Here is a 15,378-nt window from a genome sequence, read left to right as displayed (position 1 = left end):
CTTAGCAAACCAATGGAATTTTATTTCATCGGCCACTGGTTCAACATCCATACTTAGAAAAATAATGGATAACCCGTCCATCGGTCCTCTGGTTCAACATACATACTTAGCAAACCAATGGAATTCTATTTCATCGGCCGCTGGTTCAACATCCATACTTAGAAAATAATGGATTTATTGTCCATCGCCTCTGGTCCTTCTAAACAACGCCTCTGGTTCAACATGAACACAACAATATAAGGAATTTCTATTCCATCGCCTCTGGTCCGTCTAACCAACGCTTCTAGTTCAACAAGAACACTTAACAATATAAGGAATTTTTATTCCATCGCCTCTGGTCCTTCTAATTAGTGCTTCTGGTTCAACATGATCACTTAACAATATAAAGAATTTCTATTCCATCGCCTCTGGTCCTTCTAACCAGCGCTTTTGGTTGGTCAAGGGTAATGGATATTCATAAATTATGCAACACACACACAATCATGCTTTTCACAACAATTTCTCTTTTAGAGCATATTTTTAATACAACCGATTAAGTTCTCCATTATATGTAAATTACATTGGTGATCAGGCTTTGTTTAATTGACAAATAATAATGTGACCCACTTTGCATAAATATGAGAATATTTTTAAATCACTTGAAAACTGTTTTGAAAATATTTGGTTATAGTTTGTGGTTTTTAAGGAAAAACCAGTGTTCTCTATAACCGATGCTCTGATACCAAATCTGTCATACCCCGTTAAAGCGGAAACACGATGTGTAACAGGTAAGCGAGTCACAACAACATATATTAAATAACACCATTCAAGTTTTACAAAAATTTCGAATTTAACATCCATAACCAAGTTGAAATAGAATACTTCTTTACAAAAACTTCAAAATGAACTTAATCGGTGTCGACTACAAAGAGTTGGTAAGTTCACGGGTTTTCATATGCACAAAACATTACAATGCATAAATCATTTCTTGCAAACCTGTACATAAACTTGCACCCGATAAATGTAAATCTATAACGATGTTTAAAACTTGAGAAGTTACTGAGCCTTTCCTAACCAATGTGCCCCATTATTTTATGAATGACCATAAGTAGCCCGTACACTCACTTAGGTCCCACAGTTCATAGTAGTACAAATTCAGCGGTGGTCCAAACTCCACATGATTAGACTAAATAAAACATAGGTAATGTGCATCCCTTTCTGGGTGGGACAGTCAACACAATAGCGGCTATCCACAATTACCACGGCCCGGGGACATGCCCGAGTTAACGAGTAGCGTTTACGGATGGGGACTTTATTTGGAAACATACTCTCAAGTACATCAATTTAACATTTATATCATAGTGCAAAACCGTCAATATTTCATGACATAAACAAATCTTGACTAAACAGTTCTTTAGTCCGACAGTTTTAAACAAATCTTGACGAAACAGTTCTTTAGTCCCACAGTTTTAAACAAATCTTGACTAAACAGTTCTTTAGTCCAACAGTTTCATAAATAAACAGTATAGTTTGCATAACTTCGTGCTTTTCCCACAGTTTAAATAAACAAAAAGCATTAAAAGTGGGGTCGTGAATACTCACAAGTTTGCCGATGAATATCCAAGGAGATGGCGTTTGAAGCACTAAACGTCCGCCCTAACCTTCCTAAACAGTCCGAAATCCAATAATTAGATCACCTAACGAGTCTCGATAAAGATAAAGTCAAATTACATCTTATGTAATGCCAACGACTTTTATGAATTAAAGTTGATACTTATATTATTTGCTCTAAAAATAGTCTAGAAATTATATATTTTAAAAAATAAAAGTCCTTTGCACAAAAAGCTGTCATTTGGACAGAATATAAATTTTGTTTCTGGAATTTTTGGCCTCACAAGTCACTGTAAAAAGGAACTTTCCAAAAGTCATTTTGTGTCCAAATTTTTATATCATCCATAATAATGAGTTAGACAGATTTTTCCCAAATATCAAGAATTTTGGATGGGTTTAAGGCACTCATTAATACCCTACAACCTTGAGTGACGCAGTCCCCAAGACAAATTGCACACTCTTCGAGTGACGGCCATTTGGAGGGTCTAAACTCATCATTTTTCAGTGATTTTAACTTTATTTTAAAGCTAACACATAAGGATAAGTTCCAGAAAAAGAATCACCCATTTTCAATGAGTTTTGAAGAGGATATGACCGATTTAAGATGCGTGCAAGATTCTGTCAGCAATGCTCTTTTTGCATCATAATCTTGTATCAAGAACTTGAAGGCTCAAAACGTAATATTTTTTTAGTGAGACCAGTTGCATTAGAAAGATAACTCATCAAATTACGTTTTAAAAGAAAAATCAGAACATTTGGTCTTTTATTTTGAAAGGTACAGTTGACACAAGTGCTAACAGAATCTGTAAATTTTCAAAATACATCTCTTCATGATTAAATTTCACATGCAATGTGGTTTTCTCCTACTTTCTTGGAGTTCGAAGATCGTGGATCATAGATTATCATCCTTTTGAAGACATTTTCATGTCTTTGATGTATAATCTCCCTTTTGAATCCTCCAGAAATTTTAACTACAAGAACGAGAAGTAGGTGTAGAAAAATGAGAATATATGTTATTTTATAAAGGTAAGATAACTAGTAATATACATTTTTCTTGAAATCTTGGATATTCTTCAAGATTGACAGATTTTTAAAAATGCTTGAAGATGAACTCGGCTGGAGGGTTTGATTTAGAGAGAGAAAGAGATTAGGGATAGGAAAGGTTTATGCAAAAATGAGGATTGGAAATGAAAGTTTTCAAAGAATGTGGGGGATTTATATGTGGGTTTTAAAGAAAGAAAATGGGCTGGCCTCTTAAGGCCCAAGTCCAAAAAAAAATTATTTTTTATTTTAAACAAAAATAAAGCCCATTTAAATTATAACAAAAGACGATTTGCCAAATATTGATAAAAATATCATTATTAAATCAAAGTTCCTCATTTTTGGGAAAATTATTTGGACATTCAAATGAGACTTATATTTTAATTTTGACTTATATTATCAACTTTATTAAATTTGGAGCATTTTTAATATATTTGGCATTACATAAATTAACTTTATCAGCTACCCGTCAAAACAAGGTTCTTTGAACTGTATTTGGGAACTAAGCCAGATAACTTCTAATCAACATGACTAGATCCTAATAAAATATAATTCTAAATATATAAACCCCTTTAAAGGTGCTAACCTGACGCTCCATAAATGACGGATGTCACATGTTTCAAATTGATGTAAATAGTGTTTTCCTTAATTGAAAACTCCAAGAAGAAGTTTACGTTGAAAAACCTCCAGGGTTTCTTGACCCTAAGTATTCAAATCATGTCTATAGATTGGATAAAAATCTTTAGGGGGTAAAACATGCCATTCGTGCCTGGTATGATATACTCTCCTCATTTTTCATCTATGAGAAATTTTTCTGTGGAAAGATTGACCAGATCTTATTTCTTTGGAAAATTAAAGGTCACATCATTTTAGTCCAAATTTATGTTGATGATATTATATTTGGTTCCACTAATCCCTCTTTGTGTTTTCGGTTTGCTGATCGCAGGAATAAAGAATATCAGATGAGTGTGATGGGGGGAGCTAACCTACTTTATAGGTCTCCAAATCAAGCAATCCAATAAAGGTATCTTTATCAGCCAAAGTAAGTATGTCAGAGATATGCTGAAAAAGTTTGATCTATCCAACAGTTCATCTATGAAGACTCTGATGGCTTCTCCTCTCTCACTAAATAAGGATCCAAATAGAAAGCCTGTAAACATTACTGTTTATAGAGAAATGATTGTCTTTCTGTTGTATCTCATAGCAGGTCGTCCAGATATCATGTACTTTACCTGTCTATGTGCACGATATTAATCTGAACCTAAGGAATCCCATCTAAATTGATGTAAAATGCATATTTAGATATCTGAAGGGAACTCCTAACTTGGGTCACTAGTATCCCAAGGGTTCAGGTTTTTACCTAATAGGTTACTCGGATAGTGATTTTGCATGATGCAAAATTGATAGGAAAAGCACCACTAGAGGCTGTCAACTTTTAGGTAGAAAAAGTTGGTAAGCTGGAAAAGTAAAAAGCAAAATTTTGTGTCCACATCAACTGTTGAAGGCGAATATGTTGATGCTGGAAGCTACTTTGCCCAAATTCTTCGGATGAAAAACAAGCTCAATGCCTATGATCTACAGCTTTCCAAGATCACTATCTACTACGATCGCACCAGTGCTATTGCTATTGCAAACAATCATGTTCTTCACTCCAATACCAAACATATTAAGATCAGATATAATTTTATCAGGATCATGTTTTGAATGGTAATATTGAACTTCACTTATTCCAATTGAGTACCAACTCGCTGACCTCCTTGCAAAGCCTGTTGATGAGACAAGATTGATTAGCGAACTTTGAATGTTGAACGCTAAGGATTAACTCCTTTAGCTATAAATATTACTCAGTAAGTCAAATAATTCAGTGTTTTTACTCTATCACTGAACTCTTGAGTAAATATATCTTCTGTCTCTAAGGTGTGTATACTTATCTCTCTCTTTTCAAAACATAAAACTATAACTGTATATTTCCATATTCAGTGATCAAACTGTTTTAAAATATTGTTTCAGTGTTCCTTCTATCACCGAACTCTTTAAGCAAGTTTATCTCTCTAAGATATACTTATTGTATCTTAAAACAAAAACCAACACTGAACCTTTTCGTAATCTGTGATAGATGTTTTTAAAGTTAAAATTTTCTTCAGTGATTCTTCTAATCATTGAACTTTTTAAACTTATCTTTTAAAAAAATAAAAAAAAGGATATACTCTTCAATACATATCCTTCAACATATGTTTTTTAATAACTTAAAATTTTTGGTTAAAATAAAATGGAAAATGAAACATCTTCTAACATCATTTCGTTTTAATAATATGATTTTTTTAGATGCACGTACCGTTCTCACACACGCGACCACTCGTAATTCCATCCAATCGTGGATGAGGACGTACTAACTTTTTCATCATTGCATAATTTTAAAGTCGTATTTTCCTTTCTCCCTTTTCCATTTCTCTCTCCTCCTATCTATAAATATGAGACTTCTTCTCTCATATTTTCTTACGTTTACAAAAAAATATTGTTGAACCTCTTCTTCTAAGACTTTTGCAAGCAAGAACTTAAAAAACGCTAAAAAAACCTTTAACCTTCTTCTTCTAAAAATCATAGGTTCATAACCCTTTCCTTCTTATTTTGATCTGTTCTTCTTCTACGAAACTCTTGTCATATTATTTAAGAACTTGTTCTCTTAAACACCTAACATATAGACTATTAACATATTCTTATACTTTGTTATAATCTAAAGTTTCTATACACTAATTCTTCTTGAAAAACCCTAAATGTTATCGTGGATTTTTTAAGAAGTTTTATTCATTCAAAATTTGGAGTTTACACTTGTATCTTGGATTTCTAACAAACTTGTTATCTTCTTTTTTTTTTCTTATATATTACAGAAATGTCTGCCAAGAACGTAAACTTCACTATTGTCGAAGTGTCTTTCAAGCCCACCAACCATGTGGCGCTTCTAGACATTCCCGCCAATAAACCACATTTTGAGGATGTTGCTTGATTCCTCAAGAATTCTCCAATTTTCTTTGCTCTCACCCATGAACCTATCATAGTGAAAGAAGTCATCCCACAGTTCTGGCTTACTGCTGAAGTCTAGCAATAGTCAGTTTTGGTGTAACCATACTATGGACCACTCTCCAGATTCCAAAGGATCCTTATGCCAGTGAACCTTCCACTAAAGATATCATCTCTTATCTATATGATATTGGCTATGCCTGGACAACAAAGAAGGACTCTAACGATCCTTTCAAATCGCTCTCAAAAATTGAGAAGAAGCGCATGTCAGCAGAATGGCAATTTTTGTTTTCCCATTTCATTTAGTGCATGGGAGGAAAAACTGGCGGACAAGACCAAGCATCTATAGTTGCATTGAACATTGGCATTTCTATAATCCGCTAGAGACCAATAAACTTTGCTTGCGTTATCTTTGATGACCTGGTGCTGAAGCTGACCCAACGCCAAAGGGAAAAAGTGGTGCCTTACACCAGATTCATGTGTATGGTGTTTGCTAAGATATCTAGCAACAAATACTCCATATAAGGCAACCTGGCTATCTACAGGCTTGGAACTAGAATCATGGATCATATATCTGAACCTGAAGATGTTATGCTTCTCTCTCTTCTAGATAATCCGCGTGACATATATTGCAGTACTTTTTCATCTTCTGCAACTGTTCCAATATGTCTTTCTTACCTTGCTTCGGTGGTCAAACCTAAGGCAAAACCCCCTCAATCTATCCCTACCACCACCACCCTCTCGTCTAAAAGATCCTCCTCTCAAACCACTCTTGGTTCTCTATCGAGGGTCAAGAAAGCCAAAAATGGGATACCCACATCCCTGGTTGTTACCTCTCAAAAGGTTTCAGTCATTGAAACAAGCCTTACCCCCAAGGCAACTTCTGTTATAACCCGTTCTAGCTCTTCAGTGATTTCTTCAATTACTGTCGTACACATGGCTCCTCTCCCAACAGCCTTAGTGACCCAAATCACTAAAGGTGTGAATATTAGCATAGCCACAACTGAACACCCACTTCCACCACTCTCAGCCGTCTTCTCTTCTCCTCTTTCTTTGGTCTCGACACATGCTGGTGATTCATCAGTGATTCTCCTCCCTGATGATAAAGCAATCACCATAGGACCTGAGGTCGCTCCTCTTAAGATACCTCAGTCAACGAGAAGCCTATCCTCGCGAAGGCAACAAGGAGAGAACCAACATCAAACTTTCAGATGGTCCTGATGAACCCTCAGGTGCTCTACCAACCTACCCCTTTATTTCTTCTAACCCCTAGAAATCTTATGCTCAAACGTCTTCTTCTTTTTTAAGTCCTCTCGATGAAGAATCGATAGCCATGGAAGAAGAATACAACATGGCTGACGATGTCAAGCAGATTCTTCTAACTGTAGAGGCTGTCTTGATCAAAATGGACCAAGTCCATAAAGACATGCCTCTCCGGGATGACCTTTCTCCTGACCTCTCAGCTATAAGAGCTGAAGTCAATGATGTGAAGGAATTGCTATCTATGGTGCTAGTCGATGTCTACACCAACGCTGAGGCCATCTCTACTCTCAACAGCAAAGCCGATGAAGCTCAGGCTCAGCTTACTAGGCATGGTAAGATGATGCAGCAGATACTAGATCTTCTTCAACGTCCATTGCCGGTTCCTGCACCCTCCTTCATAGCTAACGATTGCCTATCTCTGGATCAAGTGCTCGAACTTGGTCATCTTCAAACTCAGTCTCTAGCCAAGCTTGAATAGCGATTGGATATAGTTGCTAAAAGTCCAGATGATCTCACCTTTCATTATGCTGATGACAAGAAGGGGGAGAAAGACTTAGATGTTGCTTCTACCGTCTCTACAACAGCAGCTGATGCTGATGCTCAAGAAGAAAGAGCTAAAGAAAATGAAGCTGCTGCTGAAGTTGTAGATGACATCACTTCCCGTGAAGCTGAAGCTGAGGAAAATGATGATGCCATCTGAGTGATGTTCAAGACGAAGACCTTCCTATCACTTCTGCAGCTAATGCTGGTGATAAGGAAGTTGAAGCTGATGATCCTCTTTCCTTTCCTAGTGCTGGAAAAGATCTTGGTGCTGATGATGATGATGAAGACGACGATGAGGACGACTTCACTATTCAATACCACACCAAACCAGCTACTGCTCAGAAAGGAGTCTCTCTCAGGGAATCTTCATCCGAGGGTGAGAAGGAGAAGGAGAAAGAGACATCTGCAAAGAACTAGAACACCTCCTATAAAAACAAAGGTGTTGTTGAAGAAGGAAACCTGAAAGTTCTCTTCAAGCCTATCAATCCTCAAGGATATGTTGAACCCTCCAGGTTTGTTGTCATCACTTATCTCTATCAAATATCATCTACTATTCCTTCTACCACCGGAGGTCGTCTAGTTGAATGGGTACCTGAAAATGCAACTTCTAGTGTTCTTAGCAACCTACAAATGACTAAACTTAAGGAGTCACTTGAACAAACTAGATTAAAAATTCCTCTTCATACATCCAGTTGTGGTGAGTTCGACTTCCTTACCAAAGGTGAAAGACTCGAAGCACTCAAGGCTATGGAAGAACTCCAAATTCAACGACAATAGACTGAGGACAGCCTCAAGCTGGCCAAGTTTCTTGCCTCTCAACTTTTTCCGAAGAAAATGTCTAAAAAGACGGTGAACGTTGTCAAGGCCCAAGCTAAATTGCTCTCAATTAGAGAATCTGAATGTCAAAAAGCAATGAAGCTGAATGACCGGGATAAGAGATGGAGTGAAGATCACTTAAATAAAAGAATTAGTCCCCGTTGTATCACTAACGTCACAATCAATGGCCGTAAGAAAGATGGTGGAATGATCATCTCCTTGCTCATCATCAGAGACAACCTTGACACTATCATCGAGTATCCTTCCTAGCTTGGACAATATGACTACAACGAGTGGCTGGAAATCCGCCAGGCCGTTCAACCCTCAAAGTCAAGGCACAAGCAATAATTGAAGACATCCTCAGTGAGCTGATCAAGAAGATTTCCAAATTTGTTGTTGTACCTACAAAGCCAACGTTGAAGAAAGGTGGAAGAAGAAATCGTTCTGATCCTAATGATGGACCAACCCTGAGGAATGAACATGAAACAAAGTTCTCCCTAGAGGAAGTCCTAAAGGATTCGAAGAAGCTAGACATCTATACATTGAACCTATCTTTGCCAGCGAAGGGTCCTTACATAGCCAACTTTGTGCACCTAAAGATTGAGTTTCGATTAATATTCCTTGACTATGATGACGAATATAGCTTTCAAAGAGTGCCTGAGCTCCGTCACTGTCCTATAGAACATCTCAATTATCTAAGATATTGGTTGGACAATGACCTTTATGGTGAGATGATAGACCGCAAGATCATAAAAGAGTTACTATGTCGGAAGATGCTTGAAGAAGAAGCACCTGGTTATATCGACTTCAACGACTTAGATTAGTTATAATTTTATGTCTTGTGAATCTTATCCTTCATTATAAGTCTTATATTTCTATGTCTTTTCTTTCAGTGTACAACTTATACGTAATAAGTCTAGAATGTAATGTTGTAACACTTGTATTCCTCCTTTTGAATAATATAAGTATTTCATCAATATCCCTGGAAAAGATCCCTGAAAAGAGTAATACGGACACATGTCTATGAGTTCCAATAAGCTCTTACACTCACTGCCAATCTTCAGTCAGTGAACATGCTTTCAGTTTCATTTTCCCTTCTTGTACTTTTTCTTAAACTTGTAACTTAAGAAAACTTATATAGTAAATATTGTATCATAGAAAAAGATCCCAAAATAGTTAAAAGGGACATGTACTTTACATGTAACTTTTCCTTACTATTATAGCTTAAAGTAATTTTCTTTATGTTGCTTTGTCATCATCAAATAAGGGAAAATTGTTAATTCTCTCTCTCTCATTGATTTTGATGATCATCTCTTTTACCTATCGAACTATTATGTTTTTGTCTATTCAGTTCCAGTGATCATCACTGAGTTGGTTCAGGGATCTTTGAAACATGTATTGTAATCCTGCAGCAACAACTATACTTCAAGAAGACAACTTACACCCAAGAACCTTCACCAAATATCGAAGACTGAAACTAAAGATTAGTGACTAGTGCGTTCATGATCTGAAGCGGCATTCAGTGATTATAATCGGGTCAACATATGTGTGAAGACTGCACAAGTCTCAGTGAATATTGAAGAAACCTCCAGTGTTATGCCAGCATTAAGCAATCAAATGAAGCTTGCCATGCACTATTGTTTTTGTCTTGTCCTTCCACACACAAAGGACAAACCCATATCCTCTTAAGAGTATCGTACTGTATGGAGCCGATTAGTCGCTCTAGTGCCCACCAACTCCATGAAAGGATGTCTACTCATGAATAGACAAAAGTATTATTCACTGTAGCAAAGGACAAGCTTTCCTCTAAAAGCATGACACGTGTTCTGCCTCTTCTGAATTGGATGTAATGCAATGGGTATAAATAGTTGAGTGCTCTCTTCACTCATGCAATGCTGCCATACAAGCAAGCTAGAATTTCCCTCTAATTATAAGACACATACCTAAGAAGAACACACTTCTTGTATACATCCCCCCCTTCTATACAATGATCACCTCTAAGTCTTGTAGTTCTGGCTGGGACCAACACGGTTTTTTGAGACGTGCATACACTTTTGACAAGCGCGACCCCTCAAAATTCCATCCAATCGTGGATGAGGATGTGCTAACTTTTTCATCCTTGCATAACTTTTAAGTCGTATTTTCCTCTCTCCTTTTTCCATTTCTCTCTCCTCCTACCTATAAATATGAGACCTCTTCTCTTATTTTTCTTTACCCTTACAAAAAATTGTTGTCGAATCTCTGCTTCTAAGACTATTGCAAGCAAGAACTCAAAGAACGCTAAAAAACCTTCAACCTTCTTCTTCTAAGAAACTCTTGTTATGTTATTTAAGAACTTGATCTCTTAAGCAACTAACATCTAGATTATTAACACATTCTAATACTTGGTTATAATCTAAGTTTCTATACACTTATTCTTTTTGAAAACCCCTAAATCTTATTGTGGATTTTTCAAAAGAAGTTTTATCGATAAAAAACTTGGAGTTTACAATTTTATCTTGTGGATTTCTAACAAACTTGTGATCTTATGTTTTCTCTTGGAGTTTACAATGTCTACAATGTCTTCCAAGAACGTAAACTTCACCATTGACGAAGTGTCTTTAAAGCCCAACAACCATGTGTCGCTTGTAGAAATTTCTGCCAAAAAACCAAATTTCAAGGACGCTGCTAGATTCCTCAAGATTTCTCCTATTTTCCTTGCTCTCACCCATTAACCTATAATGGTGAAAGAAGTCCTCCAGCAGTTCTGGCTTACTACTGAAGTCATGCAAGAAACTCACAAAACTAGTAAACTGATGGATAAAATATCTTTCGCCTATAACAGGATGACCTACAGTTTTGGTGTACACGCGTTAAGGACCGCTCTCCAGCTCCCAAAGGGTCCTTATGCCAGTGAACTATCCACTGAACACATCATCTCTTGTCTAGATGATATTGGCTACACCTAGCCAACAAAGAAGAACTCTAGCGATCCCCTCAAATCGCTCTCAAATATTAAGAAGAACCGCATGTCTGCGAAAAGGCAATATTTGTTTCCCCATTTCATTCAGTGTATGGGAAGCAAAAATGGTGGACAAGACCATGCATCCAGTGTTCCATTGAACATTGTCATATCTATCATTCTCCAAAGACCAATCAACTTTGTTGGCGTTATCTTTGAAGACTTGGTGCTGAAGCTGAACAAGCGCCAAAGGGAAAAGGTAGTGCCTTACAATACATTCCTGTATATGGTGTTTTCTAAGATCTTCAGCAACAAATACGCACAGAAGGAAACTTGGCTATCTGCAGGTTTGGGTCCAGAATCTTGGATCATAAGTCTAAACCTGAATATGTTGCACTTCTCTACATTATCGATACAGCATGCGGCATGCATTGTAGTACTTTTTCATCTTCTACAATTGTGCCTACATATCCTTCTTCCCTAACTCCAGTGGTCAAGACTAAGGCAAATCCCCCTTAGTCTGTCCCAAGCACCACCACTCTCTATTCTAAAAGATCATCATCTGAAACCACTCTTGGTTTTCCATCGAATTCCAAGAAAATAAAAGGGGGCTACCCACATCCCTGGCTGTTACCTCTCAACAAGGTTCAGTCATTGAAACAAGCATATCCTCGAGGAAACTTCTGTTAAAACCTCTTTAGAAATTTTTGTAATCACTGTCGTACACATGGATCCTCTCACAACCGCCTCAGTGACCCACTTCCAACACTCTCAGCCTCTTCTCCTCTCCTTCTTCTTTGGTCTCGACACATGCTGGTGATTCATAAGTGATTGTCCTCGCTAAAGATGAAGAAATAACCCCAAGAACTGAGGTCGCTCCTCTCGAGATACCTCAATCAACGAAAGCCTATCCTCTCGAAGGCAACCAGAAGAGAACCAACATCAATCCTTTAGATGGTGCGAATGACCCCTCAGGTACTCTACCAACCTACCCCTTTATTTCTTATAACCCCAAGCTATTTTATTCTCAAACTTCTTCTTTTTTAGGTCCTTGATATGAAGGATCGTCAGCCATGGAAGAAGAATACAACATGGCTGATGATGTAAAGCTTATTCTCCCAGCTGTAGAGACTGTCTTGATCAAAATAGACGAAGTCTGTAAAGACATGGCTCTCTGAGATGAACTTTCTTCTGACCTCTCAGGTGTCAAATATGAAGTCAATGATGCGAAGGAATTGCTATATGTGGTGCAGGCCAATGTACGCACCAACATTGAGGCCATCTCTACTCTCAATAGCAAGGCCGATGAATCGTAGGCTCAACTTACTTGGAATGGTGAGCTGATGCAACAAATATTGGATCTTCTTCAACGTCCAACACTAGTTCCTGAACCCTCCTTTATTGCAGCTAATCGCCTATTGCTGGATCAAATGCTCGAACTTGATCTTCTTCTAACTTAGTCTATGGCCGAGTTTGAACAACAATTGGATATAATTGCTAAAATTCTTGATGATCTAACCTCTCGTTATGCTGCTGACAAAGAGGGGGAGAAAGACCTACCTCAAGTTTTTGTTGTTGTCCCTACAACACCAGCTGATGTTGATGCTGAAGATAAAAGAGTTGAAGAAAGTGTAATTGTTGCTGAAGTTGTAGATGTCATCACTTCCCGTGAAGCTGAAGTTGTTGCTGAAGATGAGGAAAATGTTGATCTCGTTAGAGCTGATGCTCAAGACGAAGACCTTCCTATCACCTCTATAGTTAATGCTGATGATGAGGAAGATGAGGATGATGACAAAGAAGCTGATGATCCTCTTTCCTCTCTTGATGCTAGAAAATATCTTGGTGCTGATGATGATGATGATGACGATGACAATGACGATGAGAACGACTTCACCATTCAATACCACACCAAACCAGCTGCCGCTCAGAAAGGAGTCTCTCTGAGGGAATCTTCGTCCTGGGGGAGAAAGAAAAAGGAGAAATAGACGTCTGGAAGGAACCAAAACACCTCATCTAAAGACAAAGGTGTTGTTGAAGAAGGAAACCTAACTGCTCTTTTCAAGCATATCAATCCTCAAAGATATGCTCAACCCTCCATTTTTGCTATCATCACTTCTCTCTATCAACTCTCATCCACTATTCCTTCTACCAATTATGGTTGTCTAGTTGAGTGGGTACCTCAAAACCCAACTTCTAGTGCTCCTAGAGACCTACAGATGACTCAGCTTAAGGAGTCACTCGACCAAACTAGAATAAAAATTCCTCTTCGTACCTCTAGTTGTGGTGAGTTCGACTACCTTACTGAAGCTGAAAGACTCGAAGCACCCAAGGCTAAGGAAGAACTCTGAATTCAACGTCAACAGACTGAGGATAGCCTCAAGCTGTTCAAGTCTCTTGCCTCTCAAGTTCTTCCAAAAAAAAAGTCTAAAACGATGACTGTTGTCAAGGCTCAAGCTAAGTTGATCTCAATTGGAGAATCTGAACATCAAAGAGCAATGATGCTGAAAGACCAAGACAAGAGATGGAGTGAAGATCACCTAAATAAAAGAATTAGTCCCCGTCGTATTTCTACTGTCACAATCAGTGGTCGTAAGAAAGATGGAGGAATGGTTATCTCTATGCTCATCATCAAAGACAACCTTGACACTGTCATCGAGTATCCTTCCTACCGTGGACAATACGACTAGGAAATCAACCAGGCCATTCAACGCTCAAAGTCAAGACATAAGCCAATATTTGAAAACATCCTCAGCGAGTTGATCAAGAAGATGTCCAAATTTTTTGTTGTACCTACAAAGCCAACATTGATGCAAGGTGGAAGAAGAAAACCTTCTAGTCCTAATTATGGACCAACTCTGAGGAATGAACATGAAACAAAATTCTCCGTGGAGGATGTCATAAAGGACTCGAAGAACCCAAATATCTCTATGTTGAACCTATCTTTGCTAGTGAAGGGTCCTTACACACCCAACTCTATGCACCTAAAACCTGAGTTTGGATTTATGTTCCTTAACAAGGATGGAAAACACAGCTTGCAGAGAGTATCTGAGCTCCGTCTCTATCCTATAGAACGTCTAGATTATCTAAGATATTGGTTGGACAATGACCTTTCTAGTGAGATGATAGACCACAAGTTACGAAGAGAATTTCTACATCGATAGATGCTTGGAGAAGAAGTACATGCTTACATCAACTTCGGCGACTTAGACTGGTTAAAATTTTCTATATTGTAAATCTTATTTTCTATGTTTTTTCTTTCAGTGTAAAACTTATATGTAATAAGTATGGAATGTATTTTTGTAGCACTTGTATTCCTCCTTTTCATTAATACAAGTAATTCACCAGTATTACTGAAAAAGATCTCTGAAAAGAGAAATAGGGACACATGTCTAGGAGTTCTAGTTTGCTCTTACATTCACTGACAATCTTCAGTCAGTAAACATGCTTTCAGTTTCAGTTTCCCTTCTTGTGCTTGTTTTTCTTAAACTTGTAACTTAAGAAAACTTATATAGGAAAATTTGTATCACTGAAAAAGATTCCAAAATAGTTAAAAAGGACATGTACTTTACATGTAACTTTTTTTACTATTATACCTTAAACCAATTTTCTTTTTGTTGCTTTGTCATCATCAAATGGAGGAAATTGTTGATCCTCTCTCTTATTGATTTGATGATAATTCATTTTACCCATCGAAGTATTATGTTTTTGTCTATTCAGTTCCAGCGATCGTCATTGAGTCTGTTTAGTGATCGCTAAAACATATATTGTAATCCTACAACGACAGTATACTTCAAGTAGACAAAACTCATACCCAAGAACCTTCAGCAACTGTCGAAGACTAAAGCTGAAGATTAGTGACTAGTGCATTCATGATCTGAAGCGGTTGTCAGTGATTACAACCTCGTCAACATATGTGTGAAGACTGCACATGCCTCAGTGAATGCTGAAGAGACCTCCAGCGTTATTCCAGCATTCAACGATCAAATGAAGCTTGCCATGCACGATTGTTATTGTCTTATCCTTCCACACACAAAGGACAAACCCATACCCTCTCAAGATTATAGTATAGCATGGAGCCTGTTAAAACCCATATCTGACAATAGAACAATTTAATAAAGGAATTCAAGAGAGATTTGTAGAAGAAGAAGATGAAATAGAAATCGACG

General features: G+C 37.5%; 1 protein-coding gene across 1 annotated transcript; it reads left to right on the top strand.

Annotated features, from left to right (window-relative positions):
• The first annotated feature begins 12,675 nt into the window (after positions 1 to 12,675).
• Positions 12,676 to 13,197, top strand: LOC112512887 (histone H2A.Z-specific chaperone CHZ1-like). The gene has a single exon (XM_025119016.1). The coding sequence runs from the start codon at positions 12,676 to 12,678 to the stop codon at positions 13,195 to 13,197; it is 522 nt and encodes a 173-aa protein (XP_024974784.1).
• Positions 13,198 to 15,378: the final 2,181 nt, after the last annotated feature.

The sequence above is a fragment of the Cynara cardunculus genome (genome assembly GCF_001531365.2).
Source record: "Cynara cardunculus var. scolymus isolate 2C chromosome LG 5, CcrdV1, whole genome shotgun sequence".
Classification (NCBI taxonomy): Eukaryota; Viridiplantae; Streptophyta; class Magnoliopsida; order Asterales; family Asteraceae; genus Cynara; species Cynara cardunculus.
The sequence above is the reverse complement of the archived record's forward strand: the minus strand, read 5'-3'. Positions and strand labels throughout refer to the sequence as shown.

Coding starts and splice junctions, on each gene's coding strand:
- LOC112512887 (XM_025119016.1), top strand. CDS start 12,676: ATGGCCGAGTTTGAACAACAATTGGATATAATTGCTAAAATTCTTGAT.